We start from the raw sequence: 23,948 nt of genomic DNA, 5'->3' as shown, positions 1-23,948 counted from the left end.
TCACTTGCTACGTCAAGAAACACAACACCAGGTGCAAGGGGAAATGAGATGAAACTAACCCACTCACTTATGCAAAATTAGGTAAATTTTACAATTACAACACCATATGTGAAAGTTATTATTTTCCTACCTTCCTCATGGGGGAAAGAGGGGAAGGGAAGCAGGAAAGGAGGGAGGGAGTGTGTGTGTGTGCGTGCATGCACACATGCACGCGTGCATGCAAGCTCTCATGGGTCCTGAGGCTTGAACTCAGAGCCTGGGTGCTGAACCTGAGCTTCTGTGCTTAAGGCTAGAGCTCTACCACTTGAGCCATACCTCTACTTCCAGCTTTTTGGTGGATTTCAGGTGTAAGCACCAGCAACTTGCATGGGATTATTAACTAGTGTGACTATCAAGGGGATTTCTGAATAGCATGAATCTATTCTTAGTATATTTCACAACAAACAGTGATACTCCTCATATTAATTACACCACACAGCTACCATAACAAAATTTGTGATTGACATACAAATTTTACATACTGCAATCTCAGCCTTGAAGCCAGGTAGAAATATATTTAAGAACTGTTTAGCTGGCACCAGTTGCTCACGCCTGTAATCCTAGCTACTCAGGAGGCTGAGATTTGAGGATCACAGTTCAAAGCCAGCCCAGGCAGGAAAGTCCATGAGACTCATTTCAAATTAGCCATCAGAAGAAAACTGAAAGTGGTGCTGTGTTTCAAGTGGTAGAGCACTCACCTTGAGCTGAAGAGCTCAGGGACAGCACCCAGCCCAGAGTTCAAACCCCACAACCAAACCAAACAAAAACAGAACTTGTTAGGTCAGAACACAATGGCACTTCCTATAGCACTTACTAGCTTCTAGGTACCACCTCCAACACCTTACATATGGATACTTCCTCCCAGCAAACCTCTAAGGTAAGTATAACGATTGATAACTCATTAAACAGATAAATGCAGAAACTGCAAGACAGTGAGATTAAATAATCTGCTAAAGGTCCGTCATCTGCAATTTAAACAAGAGTTCTAGGACTGTGCTTGTGACTGTTAGACACATTACTTTGGAAATGGAGTATCACCATATTTTCAAATGTGGTCAATTAGAAATTTTTTCTTTATAAATGAAGAAGGTATATAACTAATATATATCACAACTATTACTCATTGGACTCTTGCTAAGAAAAAGGCTCCATTAATTACTTCATAAAATTCATATTGCTATTCAAGAAAATGTATTTCTTCTACGCAAAAAAATGAATGCTTCCTCCGATAAAGTAAAACTTGTTCATGTGTTTATGCACACCACTTTACAGACCTGCTCTTGGCTCAACCTCACTTCGTTAACACGTTTACAGGATACTCTTGTTTTTTCCTCTTAGAAGTGCAATACCACAAAACACATGCATACACAGTCACAAAAACTAACGGATTTTATATCTATAGGTCTAGAATAAGTATAATAGCTAGAAACGCAAAGAATGAAAAATAGGTTAAGTGTCTTTTCTGTACCCCTTCAGTGGCACATAAATTATATGTGATAATAGTACATGAAATTTGGCAGTAAACCACAGGTTACTGAAGGCAATATATGAATAGATTTCCCAAACTGCTTGAAATCTCTCTCAGCTGAGGATGAAGAATCATGGTAAGAGTCAAACAACTTATGGTCACAGACACAGTAAAAGGTCATTTCATCTAACCATCTAACTCAAGTTTAAATGTCCTATAAAACATTCCTTGGCAAGTATAAAACTAGCAATTCAAGACAGCTCTGCCTCACTGTTAAATGAATCTCTGACCCTACCCTTTCTACTACCTCTATATTTTTGAGCCTGTTTCATCTACCTAATCTAACTAATTCAACACCTACCACTAAAAACCACAATGAAGTCAAATCCTTTTCTGTAAGTGGGAGATACTTAAATTACCTGAAGATTTCATCACTGCCAACTTTCATAGCATTCTTTTCTTTTTTTTTAATCTCTAGCCAATTGCCTTCTTCCCCACATCTTATCCCTGTAACCCTGTAACTAGCTTGGTCTCTCTCAACCTGGTTACACTGCTCAAAGTCTCCTGATATAGAAAAACAAACACAATATCCAAACCACAGGGGCCAAAGGGGTGCTGCTCAAAATGTACTTGTCACTCACTCAGAACTATTTGTTTTTGAATGAAAGGGAAAAATAAGTCTTTTTTTATTGCTAAATATGATTCATTAATAGAACCAAGAATCATAAGAACTATTCTCATAAAAACTATTCTGTCAGTCCTACTTTACTACTGACTTGCTAGTACCAGCAATATTCATCCCAAACCCTGAAAGCCAATCTATACAATAGGCCTGACTCTTCACCTTTGAATAGACTTTTAAATAGCTTTGTTTTAAAACTCATACAAGAAATCTTGCTCACTGTTCCTTTAAAAATTTATCTGGTAAATTCAACTCATCATTTCAGATTAAATCACAATTACATTATACAATACAAAACTAAATCATCATCAGAACATTTGGCAAGCATGTTATCTATCCAAGTCACTGAAAAAATGCTGACATGATCTAGGCAAAGAACAGGGAGCCATGTGGAATATAAGATCTCCTAAACTGCAGTTCAATGATTTGTTTTGCTGGTTCTGGGGCTTGAACTTAGAGCTTCGTGTTTACTTGATATTCTTGCTCATAGCTTGGTGCTCTACCACCTTAAGCTATGCCTCCATCTCAACATTTTTCTGATTAACTGTGGAGGTAAGAGTCTTGTGAACTTCCTGCCCAAGCTGGCTTTGAACTGCAATCCTCCAATCTCAGCCTCCTGAGAAGTTAGATTACAGATGAACTGAGCCCAGCTCAGTTCAATATTTTAAGTCCTCTCTTCCAAGGACTTAGCAGTATGCCAGGAGTGGTAAGGGACTGTGCCAGCAATAATTTGAAATAATGTGAAATTTGAGGTGGTGTTTGGGAGTAATTCCAAACAGACAGGCTACATTTAAAACTGGCTTGGGCTGGGAAGGTGGCTCAGTGGTAGAGTGCTCATTTTGCATGCATGAGGCCTTGAGGTTCGATTCCTCAGCACCACATAAGCAGAAAAGGCTATTAGTGGCTCTATGGCTCAAGTGATAGAATGCATCTGTAATCTAACTTCTCAGGAGGCTGAGATTGGAGGATTGCAGTTCAAAGCCAGCTTGGGCAGGAAGTTCACAAGACTCTTACCTCCACAGTTAATCAGAAAAATGTTGAGATGGAGGCATAGCCTGGACAGTGCCCAGGCCCAGAGTTCAGGCCCCATGACAAACAAAACAAATAAACAAACAAAAAAAACTGGCTTGAAGTTAGATTGCACTATTTCCAAAAACCATGTCAGTAGCCAGAGGAAATGTTTCCTTCTAAAGATGCTGTAACTTATATCATATTTCCAAGGCTTCTTGGGTAATAACACTAGTAACCAATACTTTTTGAAGCTGCTATTAATTCAAGACTTTACTTACTGAAAAGTACCAAAAGCCAAAACATATGTCTAACAAATGTATAACCAGAAATTCCTTGAAAACTATCAATTCATTATCAGAAACTAGAAGAAAATCTAATTCAATCACATTAGTTCTTTGCATATGGGAGCAGAAACTCTGAATATTTATTAATTTGCAAAACTATAGAAATGTCAAAACTATGCATTTTTATATCCCTAGCTTTATGCAGTATATAGTTCAGCATACAGTCAGAATAATAATCAGTTCTTCAATGAAGATACATATATATATATATTTTTTTGTGACTGTCTTTTTTAAAAAACTAAAGTACTTTAAGATAATAGTGCTATGGATTCTCTGACAAGTTAGAAGAATCAGAGGATATAAGGCTAGGGCTGGGCTGTCCACTACAGTAGCCATTAGTCACATTTGCTGACTTAAATTAAGAAGTCAAGTCTTCACAGGTATTATCCACAATTCCAACTGCTTAGTAACTTTGGTGGCAGTACTATCATCACAGAATTACCAATGCTGCCCTGGAAATGATGTCAGATGGAAGAAAAGAAAGCCCTAAGGATTCTGTTAGGAACAAGATTTGCTCTGTCAAATCATAAGAGAGAGACTAGAAGTAAGCATCCTTCAAAGATCATTTCATTCACAGTTTAAAAAGTAGCTTGGAAAAGGGGGAAAGACATGTTATTTCAACTGCTAAAAGAACCTGTCATGTACAAGGACCTATTACTATTCCAGACCAGGTACTTTATTTAATCCCCCCAACACCAGAACACAGAAGCTGTTATTATCACACCCCAAAATTTTGTCATTTATAAGCAGATTTTACTGATTCTGCAGACAAGAGAGCTGAAGCCCAATGATAATTAAGAGTTTTCTGCTCCTTCACCCTGTATACTGCCATTCTTCAACTCCTTCTGAACAAGACCAAAAGAAATACTGCCCCTCACTATCCTTCTTCAAGCTGAGTTCTGTTTATAAAATCATTTACCAGGGTGATCTGGTATTTTATTCATATCCACTTTACACTCAAGTGCCAGGCCTGGCCCCAGTCCTATAGGTATGCTCCAAACCTCCATAAATACTTCACCTTCTAAAACCTAAGACATCAATACAAATATATCTCAGCCAGCAATATCACAGCTACCAGGTAACATATTCCTTGATGAAACATACTTTTAAGTCTTATTTGTTCATGCTAAAATCCAATGTATCTGAACAAGTAATGATTTAAGGATACCTGTGAACACTATATTAACTAAAGTCACTCAATAATAAATTGCAAGATGATTTTGTTCCATGAACACTTTAAAATACCAACTCCCAGCAGACATTAGTGGCTCATGCCTATAATTCTAGCTAGTCGGGAGGCTGAGATCTGAGGATCAAAGTTCAAAGCCAGCCAGGGCAGGAAAATCCATGAGATACTGAGAAAAAGCCAGAAGTGGCGCTGTAACTCAAGTAGTAGAGTGTTAGCCTTGAGCAAAAGAAGCCTAGGCCCATAGTTCAAGCCCCAGAATTGGCCAAAAAAAAAAAAAAAAGAAATTAAGAAAAGAAAAATAGAAAGACTACTAAGTCACAGTATATAACCCCAGAGAATATAACCTCTATTGTAGTGCCCAAAAAGTAAACTAAGGATTGGACCATAAATAACTTTAAACTGTAACAACACAAATTTCAGTGACCAAAACACATGAAATAAATAACACAAGCCACTGTTTTGTTGGTGGTGGTGGTGGTTGTGGGGCTTGGACTGAGGGCCTAGGCTCTGTCCCTGAGCTCTTTTGCACAAGGCTAGCACTACACCAAGAGAGACACAGAACCACTTCTGGTTTTCTAGTGGTTAACTGGAGATTAGAGACTCAGACTTTCCTGCCAGGGCTGGCTTTGAACTGCAATTCTCAGATCTCAGCCTCCTGAGTAGCTAGGATTACAGGCACAGTGACCAGCAAGCCAGTGTTTTAAGTCCTACCAAATGGCTTGTTTTAATCTAAGTGTACTTTCTGTTTCTTCAGTTTCTAATTATCTTGGAAATATCAACGTAAAAATAGTTGACATGAGCAGGAATGTGGATTAGTGGTACAGTGCTTGCCTAGCATGCATGAAGCCCTGGGTTCGATTCCTCAGTACCACATTCACAGAAAAGGCCAGAAGTTGTGCTGTGGCTCAAGTGGTAGAGTGCAGGTCTTGAGCAAAAGAGGCTCAGAGACAGTGCCTAGGCCTTGAGTTTAAGCCCCAGGACTGTCCCCCACCCCCCCAAAAAAAATAGTTGACATATGTCTAAAGCCAAGAGTATTTTACATATAAAATGACTCCATATTAATTTATCGTTAAAGAAAACCAATTCTAAAACTTTTTTGGGTTGCAAAACCAAAATAAGAATAGAAAATACTTAATAATCTATACAATTCCTACCCAAGGTTTAAAAAAAAAAAACTAATCTTACTACAAAGATGTAATTGACATCATCCTAACTGGAACCTGGTTGTACTGACTTGCAGACTCAAAAGAATTCAGTTGAGGGGCTGGGAAGGTGGCTCAGTGGTAGAATGCTTGCCTTGCATGCATGAGGCCCTGGGTTTGATTCCTTAGCACCACGTAAGCAAAAAGAAAAAAGCTGGAAGTGGAGCTGTGGCTCAAGTGGTAGAGCGCTAGCCTTGAGCTGAAGAGCTGAGGGACAGCGCCCAGGCCAGAGTTCAGGCCCCATGACTGGACCCAGAAAAAAAAAAAAAAGAAAGAATTCAGTTGAGCCAGGAATAATGACTCACACTTTTAATCCAAAGTACTTGGTAAAGCAAGACATCGGGAAGATTATACTTTGTGGCTGGCTGTTAATCAGATTCTACTGCAACCAAAAAGACCCTTATGATAGTAAGCACCACCATTAATATGAGCCAAAGGGAGTGAGGGCAAGGAGTGTGGCTCAAGCAGTAGATAATTTAGCCTAGCAAGCTACAAGGCCCTGGTAATAGAAAAAGTATTTAAATAACTAAATAAAGGAACTGGAGGTGTAGCTCAAGTACGAAGTGCCAACCACTAGGCAAAACACCAAGTGAGAGTGTCAAGTCCTTGATTCAAGCCCCAGATTGGCATCAGTTAAAAAAACAATTCTTAAGTTTGGAGATGAATGAGAATAATAAAGAAGAGTGACTATGATCACAAAGCAATGGACACTGACAGACATGTTAAACTGTATAACCATTTGAAGATTAAAACACTAAAAATAAATGAAAGCCCTGATATTAATACCAGAGAGCTCAAAAAAACTTACTGTGGTGCATGTATGCATGTGCACATGTGTGCTGCTCCTTGTGCTTGAATTCAGGTCCTGGATTCTGTCCCTGAGCTATTTTGTTCAAAGCTATAGCTTTACCGCTTAAACTGCAACTCTATTTCTGGCTTTTTGGTGGTTAATTGGAGATAAGAGTCTCACAGACTTTCCTGCCCAGGCTGGCTTTGAACCACGATTCTCAGAGCTCAGTCTCCTGAGCAGCTAGGCTTACAGGCATGAGCTGATGAGCACCTGAGTTATACTTTTTTTTTTTTTGCTTTAATTCTCCCTCTAATTCCTCTTAATTCACAACAAATCATTTCTTTTACTCCTGTTCTTTTTTCTTTTTCTTTTTTTTTGGTCAGTCATGAGGCCTTAACCCCTGGCCGGGGCACTGTCCTCAGCTCTTCAGCTCAAGGCTAGTGTTCTACCACTTGAGCCACGGTGCCACCTTCCAACTTTTACTGCTTATGTGGTGCTGAGGCATCGAACCCATGGCTTCATGCATGCAAGTAAGCACTCTACCACTGAGACACCTTCCCAGCTCCTTGACTCCTCTTCTTGAACAGAGATTCTCCAGCTTTCTCTCTTAGGAGTATTTGGCTTGACCCTGGATTATATTTTAACCATCTCTATGACGCTGATTAAATTTTTTCAAGTAAAATCACTGAAAAGTGTTTGTGTCCATATTCTTAGTAGTAGTAATACATCCTGAATTTTCATTCTTCCAATCACTTAATCTCATTTTCACTTTTCAAGACTTCTCCATCTTACAGGTAAGAAACTAAAGCTGAGAGCAATAATTTATCCAGGGACTTTCCAACCTTCCTACAACGTTGCACAGTATTCCTAAACCTAAAAAAAAAAATCCTTGAGTTTTGTTTCCTTATCAAATCTAAAGGATCCACTCCATACAGCCACCTATTAGTTTCCCTGCAAAGACCTGAGAATTTGGAGGCCTCTGTATCCTCTAAACTGGAAAGGCTATGGCTTAAGAAACAGAGTCTCATAGTAAACCATTCAGACAATGAAAGCATTAAGTTAAGCAATATTCTCTTAGCCAGTAATACAAGTCTTGAATGTGACAAGTATTTACATTTCTCTTATTTTTTCCTACATTAAAATTTTGCCTAACAATGATACAACAGCTATCACTTACTGACTTGCTTACCTTGTACCTTTTAACGTAGGGGGTGCTAACCCTGTTTTATTTGTAATTTACGTATAAGCTCAGAAATAGACATTTAATTATAACTGTTCACACAGCAGAACTGGTAAATATGAACCCAGGATCTGTCAGATCAAAAACTAGGTTCTTAGCTGGGCATGAGTGGCTCACACCTGTAATCCTAGCTACTCAGGAGGCTGAGACCTGAGAGTCGTGGTTCAAAGCCAGTCTGGGCAGAAAAGTCCCCTTGAGACTCTTGTCTTCAATTAGCCACCAAAAAACTGGAAGTAGAGCCATGGCTCAAAGTGGAGGAGCACAAGCCTAGAGCAGAAAAGCTCAGGGACAGCACCCAGGTCCTGAGGTTCAAGCTCCATGACCAACAACAACAAAAAAGAAACAACTAGGTTCTTTCTACTACACTAGGAGAATACCCATAGAAGGAAGGTGTCCCAGTCTCGCTGCCCTGTGGCAGATACTGTATCTATTTCATACATACTGTCATTTCTAGTAGATTCCTCCTAAGTAACATAGTATTGAAAACACTTTTGAAATTTTAATTTCTATAATACTCATTTTAAAAAAGAGGCTAAAAATATTAAACTTAAATAAGGTATCTATTTTCTATGTATCCTAAGAATAAAGTTATATGTAAGAAATGAGTATATATTGCTGTTAATTTATTATTAGACTTAAATTAGTAGATTAACAGTGGTTTAGAGAACTAAGGCTATTTTGAATGTTAACAGAAAACTCTTAGAATGCTGCCTGCTCCACTCAGTTAACCTTAGTACTTGGAATTCCAAAATCAGTAAGGGCTTAATTATACCTGAAAATTTCCAAGGTTGTCTAAATTCAAAGCAATCTTAATATACTTGAAAATTTCCAATGTTGTCTAAATTCAAAGCAACCTTTTTTTGGGAGGATAAAACCACCATATTTTAGATTGGGCTATAAACAGAAGCATATAGGATTATTACTAACAAAATGCAGTAAACATACATAGACAAAATGAACTGAATTCTAGGTATTAGCCAGAAATTACTCTTTTTTTTTGGGGGGGGGGGTCCGGTTGTGGGACCTGAAGTCTGGGCCTGGGCGCTATCCCTCAGCTCTTCAGCTCAAGGCTAGCGCTCTACCACTTGAGCCACAGCGCCACTTCCGGCTTTTTTCTTTTTGCTTATGTGGTGCTGAGGAATCGAACTCAGGGCCTCTGGCATGCAAGGCAAGCGCTCTACCACTGAGCCTCCTTCCCAGCCCCCAGAAATTACTCTTGACCAGGAGTATGTATGGCTCCATAGGGTGGCAGCATTCTAAGAGTCAGCAGCTACTACAGCCCCATCTACTATTAAGGGTGAGAGTGAAGGGGCAAGAGTACAGTACCTGGTGATGGGCAGGTCGAGGCCCCGCTGCAAACTGAGAAAAGGAGGGAAAACAAACACAAAAGGAAAGGCACAAAGAGTCAGAAACACCACAACAAAAACCAAAATGTCACACAATATGTCAAAAGAAAAAAAACCCACAAGAAAATAAAAACACAAAACAGTCAAAGCTTTGCTGCAGGACAGTGACAGACAGGTACTAAGATTCAACAGGTTAACATTACTACAGAGGTACTTTATCATTTAGCAGCTTGTAGAAAAACAGCTGAGTTGCTAGGCACCCTAGGATGCCTACCTCTAATAGGATATTTTCATGTAAATAAATAAAACCCTAAAATAAGGCAAAAGATAGTTCCAACCACTAAGTTGTTACCTTAAGACAAATAGGAAAACCGAGTATGCTGTATGTAACTGATACAGCTAGAGGACATGAAAAATACTTTTACATACATGAAATAGCCAGGACATAATTATGTCTAGTAGGAAACAAAGAATGTAACATGAAAGATTGCAAATTTTCTTCAGTTAAAACAGGATTTTATCTCAGTCATAAATGTGAAGTTTTAATATTTATCTTCATTGCCTGTGTATGAGAGTATGCTTATGTTTAAGTGCAATTAGCTAATAAAGTTTAATACCAGGCACATCAAAGCAAACCACTAATAAAGAGCATCAGTTTCTAACATGATTAACCAAAATGATACTATTATAGGCATGAGAGGAAATGTCAGTTCTCAACTTCTATTCATAAGATAAGGGTAAAACACTTGCTATCTGATACTAGAAATAAAAAAAAAAAAAAGACTCCTCAGCTAAATCACAGAGTACTCTGAGTTTGGTAATACAATGCTGCTGCTCACCAGGAATGAAGAAAATGCTTTATCATTTATGTATTTTTTTAATATCAAAGCTCTAGGACAGAAAAATATCAGGACACATAGGACCATATACTAGCTACTCATATATATTAACTATTATCATGTTAACCACACTTTTAATAGTTTAAAAAACAGAAAATTTAGACAGTAGATTTGAATGAAAACCATATAAGGTTTTTATTTAACATATTAAGGAGCTAAAGTATGTATCTTCAGTTTTACTTTCTATATAGCCCACATTCCTTCTGTAGCCTTACCACTACAGATGAATTAGACTGCTGAGCAACTTAAAAAACAACTCTTCATGCTTAGCATTTAAGTTATGTGCAAAATGATTTTGCAGGAGATTAAGAATAATTTTCCCAATGACCTTTATTTTATACTAAAAGTTTTCAACAAACTGCAGTAGAGCACAAGACAATATGTAGAAGACACAGAAGACATCTGTCAAGAATCCATCTTCAAAGCTAAAGGGTCACCAATTGCTTTTAAATAAAGAAAAGGACTTTGATGACCTCTGGTATGCTTATGGTGTGACAGGCTCGCCATCATATTTAACACAGTTTTTCAAAATGATGACTAATGGCCGCGATGGTTCACACAGAAAATTTTCTCTTAAAAAGAAACCTGAGAGCTTACATTTTCAGTTTTCCAGTTATAAGAAGACAACATTATATCTCTACTATGGAAATCAAGTTTCAAGATTTGGCAATAACCACTCATGTGGCATGAAAGTAAGGGCTGGTAAGAAAGTGAGAAATTTGTTCATGACACTTTTGCAGAAAATGGGAGAGAAAGACTAGTTAAAAAAGTAACCTGAGTACAGCAGTACCTGTCTTATCACTGTTCCACAGAAAGGTCCCATTTCCACGGCTCTATTACAAAAATTAAAACTCTATCTATTTGGAATGCTCCATCAAAGGTAACTTTTTATGAACAAGAGGGCTATCATATGAAACTATACATGTATGTAAAAAACAAAAAGGAAAAGTTAGTGGGAAAGTACCCTTGGGGAAAATACCCTAGTCTATTTTGCACTAGTCACCATTGGCTATTGAATATTTTATTTGGAATGACAACAGCCTTAATCTTGTGGGTAGCTGTAAGCAACAGAACAAACTGTAGTCGCTGCTGGCTCATAATGAAATAGAAAATCATTTATTTCTGTTTTCTTTTCTTAAAAAGGCAAGTCTTTAAAATGCTGAGGACTATAGATATAAAGAAAGCAGCCTTGTATGAACTTGGGTCCAATGTTAATGCCACCCACCCACTCTCTCACTCACACTTCTGTGCATAGTTGGTACCTGAGCATGGCCAACTTAACACAGATGTAACTTGGCACTTAGCACCACAAAATATAAAAATAACCAGTAACAGGTTACTGCAAAAAGCAAACTGTCTCCCTCTCCCAATTGAGTTTTCAATAGCTTCACTATTTTTCACAAGCCATTTAAAATTAAGTTCTTTCAAGAGTTGCAGCACAATAAGAAAATGGAACAGATAGGTAGCTTATTTGGCATGTTTCATCAGCATATTATTAAATTTTTAACAAGATTTTTCTACACTATGAATTTAAGAAGATATTAAATATCAAAGAGAATACAGGCACAAAGAAAATCTGAAGGAGGGAGGGATCATTTGAAGCCACTTGGATTGCAAAGGCAGCTGTCCAGGGAAGAACAGAAAAGCCTCAACTGTGCAATTGCCAATGGCCCATTAATGCAGAAATAGAATGGAGTAAGCTTTTGCTGATCTACAAAGCCACAGGAATGGACCCTTCCTGAATACAACTCTTTACCTCTCCCCGCCATTTGGGACAGCTATGGGATGGATGAGACTAGACCATGGCAACTTGGGATGTCCAATCCTGGCAAGCTTCTTATCCCAAATTCACCCTCCCAGTACCAACACAAATGAAATAAAGGATATCAGACCCAAAACAATAAGCAAGAGTAGTCTTCAGTCTGCTAGTCTTGCATTTGTTTTGAGGTATGTAATGAAATGTTAAATGTACAGTTTTTAGTAATGCGGGTGGGTAATGGTCACTAGCAGAGCAGATGGCAAAAATGCATAAAGGATAGTATCTGAAGAGTTTATGACCACAGAAAAAAATGGCTGACAACTACAGACAATTCCCCCTTGATATTCAATTATAAAATAGAAAGGGGGGAAAGAAGCCTAGAAAATCATCTTTCAAATTCAAATTTTTCTGAAAGGGATATCCCAACTTCAGATTTAAAATAAGAAAAACCTAAACCCCAAATTATTCCTGTCTAATTCCCAATAGAGAAGCCCCACCCAATTGTTATTCTTTTCCCCACTATGTCTGGCAAAAACTGCCATGTAGGTTAGACTTTTAGAGAAGAAGCAATCAATTCATTTCATCAGCCAATAAGTGGATGTGGTCAAAAATAATGAGTGCCAGAGGCACCACTGCCTACAAGAAGTACAGTTTGTTATATTGCTTACAATGCAGTATTTTATCCAGCCTCTTCCAGCCAAGGACCTGTAAACGGGAGTCTGTTCCAAAACCTTCCTCCTCTTCCAGTTGTCTGTGCAATGTATTGGCACTGTTCTGCTGGGCTGTCAAAAAAACTGGTTTAGAGATGCAGCTCTTCAGTCAGGTTTTGCGCCAGTTCTAACCATGTAAATTTAAATCTTGTTTTTTGCCCAATAATTAAAAGGAGGGGAGTGGGGACGGTAAGAAGGCCACAGAATTTTTTACAGTAAGAGCTTACCATGTTTCGGGTTTAATGAATCTGACCTATCTAAACTGACCAGCTAAGAGCTCAGACCCATTCCAAGTAGTCAAGTGTCCACATCCCCAAACCACTCTCAGAACATTGCATCAGACATTGTGTTGACCATTTCAGCAAAAAAAAAAAAAAGAAAGAAAAAGAAAAGAAAAAAAAGAGAGAGAGAGAGAGAGAGACAAGCAAACAGGCAACTTGGGACTAAAGTCCCTTGTCTTTGACATGGTTCCTCCTTCCTATGGAGAGAACCAGAATCTAAGAACAAGTATTAGAGAAGAGGGTAACAAGGAAAAGGAAGACAAGAAGAGAATAAGAAGGATAGTACATTTTTTTTCTTTCAATTTATTGTCTCCTAGATCTTTGAGCAAGTCTTTGGTACGTTGCAACAACTCAAAATTCATGCATTAAACCAAATGAACAGGAATCAATGCAGTGAAATAGTCCTGTATGCTAGGCAAAAATAAATAGGCAGAGTTGGGGACAAAACAAAGATGCCTGTATTCGGAAGAATACACAGACCTAAGGACAAAGAAGGATGTGAGATACAATGAGAGATGTTACAGAAGCACCTTCTAGCCAAAGCTAATCATGCAGGGCAGGAAACGACGGTCAAAGGATGGAAGCTGAAGCCAGTATACACTCGTGAAACAGACCAATGACCTTGAGTACATTCTCAGTACTTATTGCAGTCCACATGAAGGATGAACAAAGAAGATGAGAGCATTTACATTTGTATGAGAATTTAGTTCCCATTTGAAGAAATTAATATACCTTTAGCATGTATCAAGCATTCAATCACACTGTCAAATGTTTAGACTGACTTAGTGACACTATCAAAAATACTACCTCCCAAACCACTGGAATTTGAGGGTTTAATTAAAACTCGGTTTGCTTTTTAAAATCACTGTTTATTTTAACGCTTTTGAATTTTAAACAGTATTAAGACACATTAAGTATTAAACACATCAACAGCTAGAAAAAAGTAAATTTGAATGCAACCAGACACTTTTAAAAGAAATCATGCCTCAGAAAGGTAAATAACAAAATTTCTGCCTCTCTTCTTTCTAAATAAGTTTGAGTTAATAAGATATTAAGTTATTCCTATGTGTAAGGTAATATAATTCTAATCAATAGTGATAATAAATTAATAAGAATGACATCTTTGAAGCAAAGTTCCAAAGTTCAGAAAAAATACATCAATTTTCCAAAAATAACTATATAATTAATACATACAAAACTGAGGTTGAGAATATTTTCTAGAATATACATCCGCTTACTTACCGGAGAACGGGTCTGAGGTTGTGAATTCATTGTTTGAGGGGCTTGAGGATATACCAATGTGGTTGGACCTGCATTCTGTCCAGAGGGATAAGGGGTCTGTCAAAGAATAGTAAGAATATTCTCTTTTACAAATTTATGGCATGTTATGACAAATACAAGATATTGGGAGAAAAAAAAAGGCTTATAGGAGTGATTATACTTGTTACTTTGAGTTCTATTAAAACAGTAACTCGACTGCACTCTCCAGTAATTCAGACATTAACAACCAAAAAACTAGACACTATTATCTGAAACCATGAGTGCAAGGAGGAACAGCTTTAAATAAATGTACCTGCTAGCACTGGCAGCTAAACAGAAGCAGGAATGGATCCTCTACCACAAGATTCCATTCCCTCTTGTAATCATAGAAACCAAGATAACACAAAACCTTGAACAGGTAAGTGCTCTATATCCTTATCAAGCACACTTCCCTAAGACCCTGAATGCCTAATAATCCTGAGAGGAAAATGACCACTACTGGGAAGCTTGATAAGGAAGGAAAGGCATAGAAGACCACCTTCTCAAAAGTGCAGAAATATGACTTCCCACACCTGAACAGCAATTAAACAGTCACCAAACCATTTCAGAGGGTCACAAGAGGAGGGCCCTGATTCTGTTCCACCTACTAACATCGTTCTATAAAAATCTCAAGCCCAGCCTAAACAATAGTCATGCAAATCCTTATCTGAACTGTGCACTGCACATAACAAAATTCTTACTGACAGCACCAACTAAAAATACTAAATCTTTTAGAAGTCCCATTAAATTGTCTAACAGTGTAGCCAGGCACCTGTAATCCTAGCTACTCAGGAGACAGATCTGAGGACTGCAGTTCGAAGCCAACCCAAGCAGAAAAGTCTGTGAGACGCTTATCTCCAATTAACTACCAAAAAGCTGGAAGTAGAGCTGTGGGCTAAGTGGTAGAGCACCTAGACTTGAGCAAAAAAGCTCTAAGACAGCATCCCTGAATTCAAGCCCGAGGACTGGCACAAATGTTAGATATATATAGAGAGAGAGAGAGAGAATAGAGAGAGAGCCAGGCACTGGTGGCTCACACCTATAATCCTACTCAGAAGGCTGAGATCTGAGAAATGCAGTTCAAAGCCAGCCTGGGCAGCAAAGTCCATGAGACTCTTATCTCCAATAAACCACCAGAAAACCGGAAGTGGTACTATGGCTCAAGTGGTAGAGTGGGCCTTGAGCTGAAGGACAGCACCCAGGCCCAGAGTTCAAAAGCCACGACTGACCAAAAACAAAAAAAAAAAAAAAAAAAAACACACACACACACACACACACACACACACACACACACACACACACACACACACACATTCTAACAGTATAATAATAAAAAACAAATTTCATGTTTAGCATTTTTCTAGAATGTGGAGTGGATATTTTCACACATATATCCAAGTATTGTAAATAATACAATTCAATAAACTAACAGACTGATCTAATACTTTCAGCTAAGAAAAACTGTAAACAGAATGCTGGCATTTATTTCTTCTTAATAAATCCAGTTACCTTTTTCTCTTTTGAAATAACCAGAGGCTCATATTTATATGGTATATATACTGAATCTCAAAAAGAAAAACACTAAAATGCCAAAAAAAATAATGACTCATTAACTGCTTTCCAGATAGATGAACGTAGCATGATCATTAAGTAAGCTTAGGATTCTGAGTGTTCTTTTATTCAAGGCCCACAGACTAGATAAAACAGCACCATAATATCATCGTAAGTCACATTGTACACGCTGAAGACTCAATTCCATTGCCTTGTAGCATAAACATTTAGTACAAGATGAGTAAATCTAACTTACAATGTTACCATGATTTAACACTAACACAAAATCCAACAAGTGAATTATTTTCATTTCAAACACATATACAATATGATCTCACAAAGAAGAAAAAATGTTCCTATACAAAGTTTTAATATATAAATCAGTCAATGATGGTTCTGACTCCCTAAAAATGACTTTGTTTAGAATATAAGTTAAAATGGTATGATACAAAATTATTTTCTGGATAATAAGAAAGCTATTTTCTGGGGGCTGGGAATCTGTCTTAGTGGCAGAGTGCTTGCCTAGCATGCATGAGGCCCTGGGTTCAATTCCTCAGTACTATATAAACAAACAAAAAAAAAATTGTTTTCTAAAATTTTTAGAAAAGCTAAAGGAGCTGCCCCTTTTAAAAAAGATCTAGGGCTGGGAAGGTGGCTCAGTGGTAGAGTGCTTGCCTTGCATGCATGAGGCCCTGGGTTCAATTCCTCAGCACCACATATGCAGAAAAGGCGGGAAGTGGTGCTGTGGCTCAAGTGGTAGAGTGTTCGCCTTGAGCTAAAGAGCTGAGGGACAGTGTCCAAGCCCAGAGCTCAGGCCCCACGACTGACAAAATAAACAAACAAACAAACATGCTTTTTAAAAAATCTATTTTCTTTCCGTTTTTTGATAGCAAAGCTTTCATCTTCACATTAAAGGTAGTATAATAGTACTGGGTATATATTCCAAATTATTAGGGAATACACAATAATGGATCACCATTACGATTTTCTTATCTTGTGATATTAAGGATAGTATGAAACTAAAACAAAACAAAAACTGAACAAGTTATATTTAGATTATCACTGAGCTGGCTAAATAAACACGAGGCCTGATGTGTAATGTGACTCCCATAGAACTTAATCTGCTCAAAATACACAGACATCAAGCCAAACCAATCACATGAGACAGGTTCAGAAAACAGCCAAGTCACCCACTCATAACCCTTCACTTCCAATTTCTAGTAACTAAGTGGTAACGGATGCTTGACCATAATACTTGGCTTCTCCCACTCTTTCCATAAGTTACAGTTTCCTAAAAAAAACATGTCCTAAGTAACACCATACAGTTTATGATAAAGCACAATCTAGGCATCATATGGTTTTTCCCCAACCATGGCCAACACACCAAGGTCCTAATATGCAACAATGAACGCAAATGAAAACAGAAGGCTGGCACGTGCCAACCCTACTAGGACCCCTCACTTCAGAAATAAGTCGCTCTAGCTGACCTACTGGTGAAGGTATATAGAATTGCCATCATAGCTTGGGCTTTGTGGACATCATTAATATATTCCCTTGGTTTTCATTCTAATGTATCACGAGTGTGAAGGTCAATGTTCTTGATCTAATAAAAAATAAAGCTTCAGAGTAAAATTGCTTTACATTGTCTATCCTTTGAAGATGCTAATTAACAATATTTTCAGTAGTGGAAAAAAAAAGTACACAAAAACATTTTACACAAGTTGGAATGAGATAAACCCAAAAATGTAAGATACTTATATGAATGATGAACATTGGTTCAGCAGTAGAGTACTTTAAAGTTCAAGAATCTGAATTCAAAACCCAGGACCAATCCCCCTCCCCTCCAAAAAAAGAAGAAAAAAGGATACTCATCAGTAATCCAACAAATCTGTGTCTTTTCATATTTCATTTGCTTTGTTTTCTGGTGTGGTTCTGGTGCCTGAATTCAGAACCTCCTGCTCTCACTTAGCTTTTTTCACTGAAAGCTGACTCTGCCATTTAAGCCATACTTCCACTTCCACTTCTTAGAGATAGAGACTTTTCTGCCTGGGCTGGTTTTGAACTGTGATCCTCAGATTTCAGCCTCTGAGTAGCTAGGATTACAGACATACTATAATGGTGCCTGGCTTTTGGTAGATTTTTTTTAAGAGCACTGGAACTCATAGAAATAAGGTTGAAGAAGATATGATTCCTTTGCAAAAAAAGATTTACAGCTCACTGAACAATGTTTTACATTACTGAACAATGTAAAAAATGTTACAAAGAGTCAGGACAATATGTCAGAATGTACAACAAAGAAGAAATTTTTCCTCTGAGAAGTTTTCCAGGTTTTCCAACAGTTGATAGATAGTTCACCAAATGATGAATGATTAGCTTGCAGTTACCTATGAAAGGAGAGAGGCAACATCATATGTAGGCAAAACAGAACATAAACAAAAGCACAAAAACCTGAAAAAGGAAGGCATGTCTACTGAACCATGAACAGGTCAGTAATAACAAAGGAAAGAAGTGGATGGGTCAGAGTGAGATACAGTGAATTCAGAAAATGAGATTAAGTTCTTTAGTAAAGTACTTAATGATGTGTCAAGTAAGGTATTACCACGAAAGCATCAGATTAAGAATGTGCAGAGCAGTAATATCAGATACATTTAATAATGAGAAGTTACAATAACAGGAGTCCCAGAGAAGACACTGATGTCACAACACCAGATAGAAAGCTACTCCAATATTCTAGGTACATCATACCAGGGCCAGGAGAAAGAAGGGAGATTTAGGAGATAATTAGTATACTGAAAGAGAACTTTCTCAGCAACCAGATATAAGGTGAGAAGTTGACATCCAAAGGTGCCAAGCCCCATTCCCACCTCATCTCAGATGCCATTACCATGAAGCCACATTCATCAATTTCCCTAAAGAACACCAAGTTTTATCTTTCTCTTTTGACCTTTCCAAATTTTTTCTCTGCTTCAGACTTCAAAAATTGGTATTTGTATTACATCAGAACTTTTAGCTGTACAAAATGTAGAGTAATTACACGTGTAGATATCAGTCAACCAACAAATTCCATTTGGTGATGATATAAATTCTTTTTAACATGCTGTGGAAAAGGCATTTCACAAAAGTCAATACCTTTCTATGATGAAACAAACTCAAAAAACTAGAAAGAAAAAAGACCCATCCTAGATATAATAAACATCATTTAGGAACAACCCCCAGAAAACATCAAGCTCAAAGAAAAAGATCTGAGCATTTTCATTTAAGGTAAGGAACAAGGCCAGACACCATAGTGGCTCATGACTTTAATATGAGCGATTCTGAAGGCAGAGTACTCAAGAGGATCATTTTGCAGTGCTAGCCTGAAAAAAATTCAAGAACTTATCTCAATAATAACCAAAACAACTGGTTTCCGGTGGCTCGTGCCTATAATCCTAGATACTCATGGGTCTGAGATCTGAGGATCATAGTTCAAAGACAGCCTGTACAGAAAAGTCCATGAGACTCTTACCTCCAAATAACCAGCAAAATATAAAAAGCAGATCTGAGACTCAAATGTCAGGGTATTAGGTTTGGGCAAAAAAGCTCAGTGTGTGCCAATGCCCTGAGGTCAAGCCCAAGACTGGCATACACATAAAAACAAATAATATTCAAAGTATATATAGCCAGGACACCAATAAAAAATAGTCAATCAAAGCATATGGCTCACACTGTAATTAATTGTAACTGCTTAAGAGGCTGAGATCTGAGGATCTATTTAAAGCTAATCCAGGCAGGAAAATCCATGAGACTCTTATCTCTATTAACCAACAATAAGCTAGAATTGAAAATGTGGCTCAAGTGTGATAGAGTGCCAGCCTTGAGTAAACAAGCTAAGGTACAGCACCCAGGCCCTGAGCTTAAGCACCAGTACTGGTCTGTATATATTATGTGTGTGCTCGCACACGACAGAGAAGAGGGGGGAGAAGAGAGAGGAAAGAGAGGAGAGAGGAAAGAGAGGAAAGAAAGAGGGGCGGGAGAGAGAAGAGAGACAGAGAGAGATAGAGCGAGAGACAGAGACAGAGAGAGGAAAAAGCAAAAAAAGGCTAGAATCCAGGTACCAGTGGCTGTATTAGCCACTCAGGAGGCTGAGATCTAAGAATGGCAGTTCAAAGCCAGCCTGCGTAGAAAAGTGCCTGTGAGAAATCTCCAATTAACCACTCAAAAACCAGAAGTGGCCCTTTGAGCCCTAGCCTTGAGTACCAAGAGGCTGAGGTACAGTACCTAGGCCGAGTTCAAGTCTCACAAACAACAAAAAAAAAAGGGGGGGGGACTAGAAAGGAAGCTTAAGAGGTAGAGCGCCTGACTAGCAAGCACAATGGTGGGATTTCAACCCCTGTAACACATTCCCCTGCACCAAAGAAAAGTCAAAGGACAAAGGATATTACTTCCTTTTACCATATCTATTCCTCAATGATGACAGTGGAAGCTCTAGCCAGAGCAAATAGGAAAGAAAATTAAATAACCAATGTCCAAATGGGAAGAGAGAAATTATGTCTACTCACTGATAATACAATTTTCTATGAAGAAAATCCTTAGGTAGCTTCTCAGTGTTGGAACACCTTGTCTAGCATGTGCAACGCCTTGGGCTCAATCCTCAATATGCAAAGAAAAAAGGAAAAGAGAAGGAGGAAAGAGAGAAGGAAAGGAGAAAACAAAGAAAAAGAGAAAACAAGGGGGAGGGAGGAAACAGGGAAAAGAAAATATAAGAGGAGAAAAAGGAGGAAGAGAGGGGGAGGGAAGAAGGGTGGTATTCTAGTATTTCACCTACAAAAACTGTTAGAAATAATTTTAGGAAAACAACAGAACACAAACTAAACACACAAAAGTCAATGCAGAAATGCAACTGTCTGAAAAAGAAAATCCATGTATAAAGCATCAAAAACAGTTAAAAACTTAGCAAGTAACTAAACCAAGAAACTTTAAGACTAGTACAATGAGCCTATAAAACATTGGTGAAAGCAATAGGAGAACACAAATAAATGGAAAAAATATTCGCTATTCATATATTGGAAGACAATATTACCAAGATGCCAACACTACTCAAAATGAACTATTTCTTCAATGCAATTCCTGTTAAATGCCCACTGTTGTATTCTCCAGAAGTAGAAAGACCCATCTGAATATTTTATGAACTATCAAGGGATGCTGACTATGTGACACAGATTAAGAAGAACAAAGCTGGATATCTCACAGCTCCCAATTTGAAAATTACAAATCTACAAAAATAGGGGGCTGGGAAGGTGGCTCAGTGGTAGAGCGCTTGTCTTGCATGCCTGAGGCCCTGGGTTCGATTCCTCAGCACCACATAAGCAAAAAGAAAAAAGCCAGAAGTGCTGCTGTGGCTCAAGTGGTAGAGTGCTAGCCCTGAGCTGAAGAGCTGAGGGACAGCGCCCAGGCCCAGAGTGCAGGCCCCACAACCAGACCCAAAACAAACAAACAAACAAAAATAAGAACAGAATAGTGCTGGCATCAAGAGACAAACATACCAATGAAACAGAATAAACTGCCCAGAAATAAAAATGCAAACATACGGTAAAATGGTTTTGAAAAGAATACAAAGATCATACAAGAAAGAAGTATACTTTATTTTAAACAACTGGTGCTGAGGAAAACCAGATATGCACAAATAAAAGAGTAAAGCAGCTGGGCACCAGTGGCTCATGCCTATAATAGTAGCTACTCAGAAGGCTGAGACCTGAGGATCACAGTTCAAAGCTAGCTCAAGACGTATTTCCAATTAACCATCAGAAAACCAGAAGTGGTATTGTGGCTCAAGTGTTAAGAGTGCTGGCCTTAAGCTGAAGAGCTCATGGACAGTGTCCAGGCCCAGCAGTCAAGCCCCATGACTAAAGAAAGAAAAAAAAAAAAAAAAAAGAAGAGAAAAGAAAAGCAGGCAAGTAGAGGCAGGGCTCCGTGGCACTGTTTATAAACAATCAGTCTAGGTACCCATGGAATAGATAAAAATGTGACACACACACACAAACACGCAGAAGTATTATTCAGGCATAAAGAAGAACAAATTGTGTTCTTTGGAAGAAAATAGATAGAAGTAGAGATCATCAGGTTAAGTAAAATAGCCAGACTTAAGATAAATTTTAACATATTTTCTATTGTGTGAAATTTAGATTAAACAAAACCAAAACAAAACCAAACATGAATATAGATGGGACTATCTGTGATAAAGAACCAGAGGTAGAAAAGAAGGAAGATAAGACAAGGTATTGGGGAGGAAGGAACATTTGTGAACATGATCAAATGTGAAGAAGCATGTGTGAAAAAAATCACAATGACGCAAAATATTATGTACCACTTACCCAATCCTAATAAAAATGGTTTAATAATCTAGACAGTTAATACTGTTAAAGGACTTGGAAAAGTTCACAGATCAACCTCACTGTTATTTCCAGATGGTGTCAAAGTCATTGCTTTAACATTCTCAGGGGTTTTTCTCAGATTTCAGCTTTGCCTAAAATTTGAGTTTTGCAATTTTTTTAAAGCAGAATTACTAAAGAAATAAATTGTCCAAATAAATGCAGTGAGAATCAAACAAAAGCTTTTAATAATATTAGGTGCTAATATTTAATAATACTAATTAAGGCCTTCAGTAAGTCCTGGCTCTTAGTAATTATAATTCCAATATTATGAACTGATACAAAAAAGCTCAGGAAAAGTTAGGTGCTGGTGGCTCTCACCTGTAATCCTACCTACTTAGGAGGCTGAGATCTGAAGATAGAGGTTCAAAGCCAGTCCAGGCAGGAAAGTCCTTGGAGACTCTTATCTCCAATTACCCACCAGAAAACCAGAAGTGGCACTGTTGCTCAAGTGGTAGAGTGCTCACCTTGAGCTGAAGAGCCCAGGCCCAGTGTTCGAACCCCACAACTGACCCCCCCCCCAAAAAAAAAAGCTCAGGGGAAAAAAAAATTCCTATCATGAGAGACACTGGGGTTTCTCTTCTCTCCAGCTGACTAAACTTTTTTTCTGTACCAGTTAATTTTTCCAAGTAATAGAATAAAGGCAGTTTTCATTTTTAAAAAAATCCTAGAAATGTGATAGTGAAATGTGATGCCATATTAGACATTTATTACCTAGAATTAATTTTCAGAAAACTCCACTCTAACAAAGTACTCTAACAAAGAAAATGCCATATACATTTATTGAGCACTCAGCATTTGCCAAGGTTTGGCATCTGCCAATTTTTCTGACTCAATCTTTCTATTACTTTATGTAGGTACCGTTATTTCCATTTAACAAATAGCAAAACATCCACTTAAGCCAGGTGCAAGTAGCTCACGACTGTAATCCTAACTCTCAAGAGGCTGAGATCTGAGGATCACGGTTCAAAGCCAGCCCGGGCAGGAAACTCCGTGAGACTCTTATATCCAATAAACCACTAGAAAACCAGTGCAGTGGCTCAAGCAGCACAGTGCTCGCCTTGAGCTGAAGAGCACAGGGACAGCGCGCCCAGGCCCAGAGTCCAAGCCCCATGACCAATATAAAAAAACAAACAAACAAAAAAATCCACATAAAGGTTAACTCAAGATCTCACAACCAGTTTTCTATTTTCTAAATGAAATTTCACTAACTATAATGCAGTATCTGTACCATGCCTCTCCACCCTCACTTAAGTGTTTCTAAGGCAGGCCCTCATTATATGGCCCAGGCTGACCTCAAATTTTCAGTCCTCCTGCCTCTACCTCCTGAGTGCTGGGATTACTATGGGAAACACCATTGCGCCTAGCTCTATAATGCAGTATACGCTTCGTTTTCTTTTTTTTTTTTTTTGGGTCCGGTCGTGGGCCCTGAACTCTGGGCCTGGGCGCTGTCCCTCAGCTCTTCAGCTCAAGGTTAGCGCTCTACCACTTGAGCTACAGTGCCACTTCTGGCTTTTTCTTTTTGCTTATGTGGTGCTGAGGAATCGAACCCAGGGCCTCAGGCATGAAAGGCAAGCGCTGAGCCACCTTCCCAGCCCCTCTTTCTTTCTTTCTTTCTTTCTTTCTTTCTTTCTTTCAATCATGGGGCCTGAACTCTGGGCCTGGGCGCTGTCCCTCAGCTCTTCAGCTCAAGGCTAGCGCTCTACCACTTGAGCCACAGCGCCACTTCCA

The 23,948-nt window shown here is 38.3% G+C and overlaps 1 protein-coding gene across 1 annotated transcript in view; it reads right to left on the bottom strand.

The window, feature by feature from the left end:
* The window catches only part of Eif4g3 (eukaryotic translation initiation factor 4 gamma, 3), a 190,803-nt gene that overhangs the window by 156,802 nt on the left and 10,053 nt on the right, over positions 1–23,948 (bottom strand). Inside the window, exons 2-4 of the mRNA XM_013032571.1 lie at positions 14,203–14,298; positions 12,638–12,751; positions 9,292–9,324 (exon numbers count right to left, since the gene is read on the bottom strand). Coding sequence (XP_012888025.1) covers positions 9,292–9,324; positions 12,638–12,751; positions 14,203–14,232 — 177 coding nt within the window. The 5' untranslated portion in view covers positions 14,233–14,298. The remainder of the gene's footprint in view (positions 1–9,291; positions 9,325–12,637; positions 12,752–14,202; positions 14,299–23,948) is intronic.

The sequence above is a fragment of the Dipodomys ordii genome, unplaced genomic scaffold, assembly GCF_000151885.1.
Source record: "Dipodomys ordii isolate 6190 unplaced genomic scaffold, Dord_2.0 Scaffold6, whole genome shotgun sequence".
In the NCBI taxonomy this organism is placed as follows: domain Eukaryota; kingdom Metazoa; phylum Chordata; class Mammalia; order Rodentia; family Heteromyidae; genus Dipodomys; species Dipodomys ordii.
This window is presented reverse-complemented; position numbering and strand designations above follow the sequence as displayed.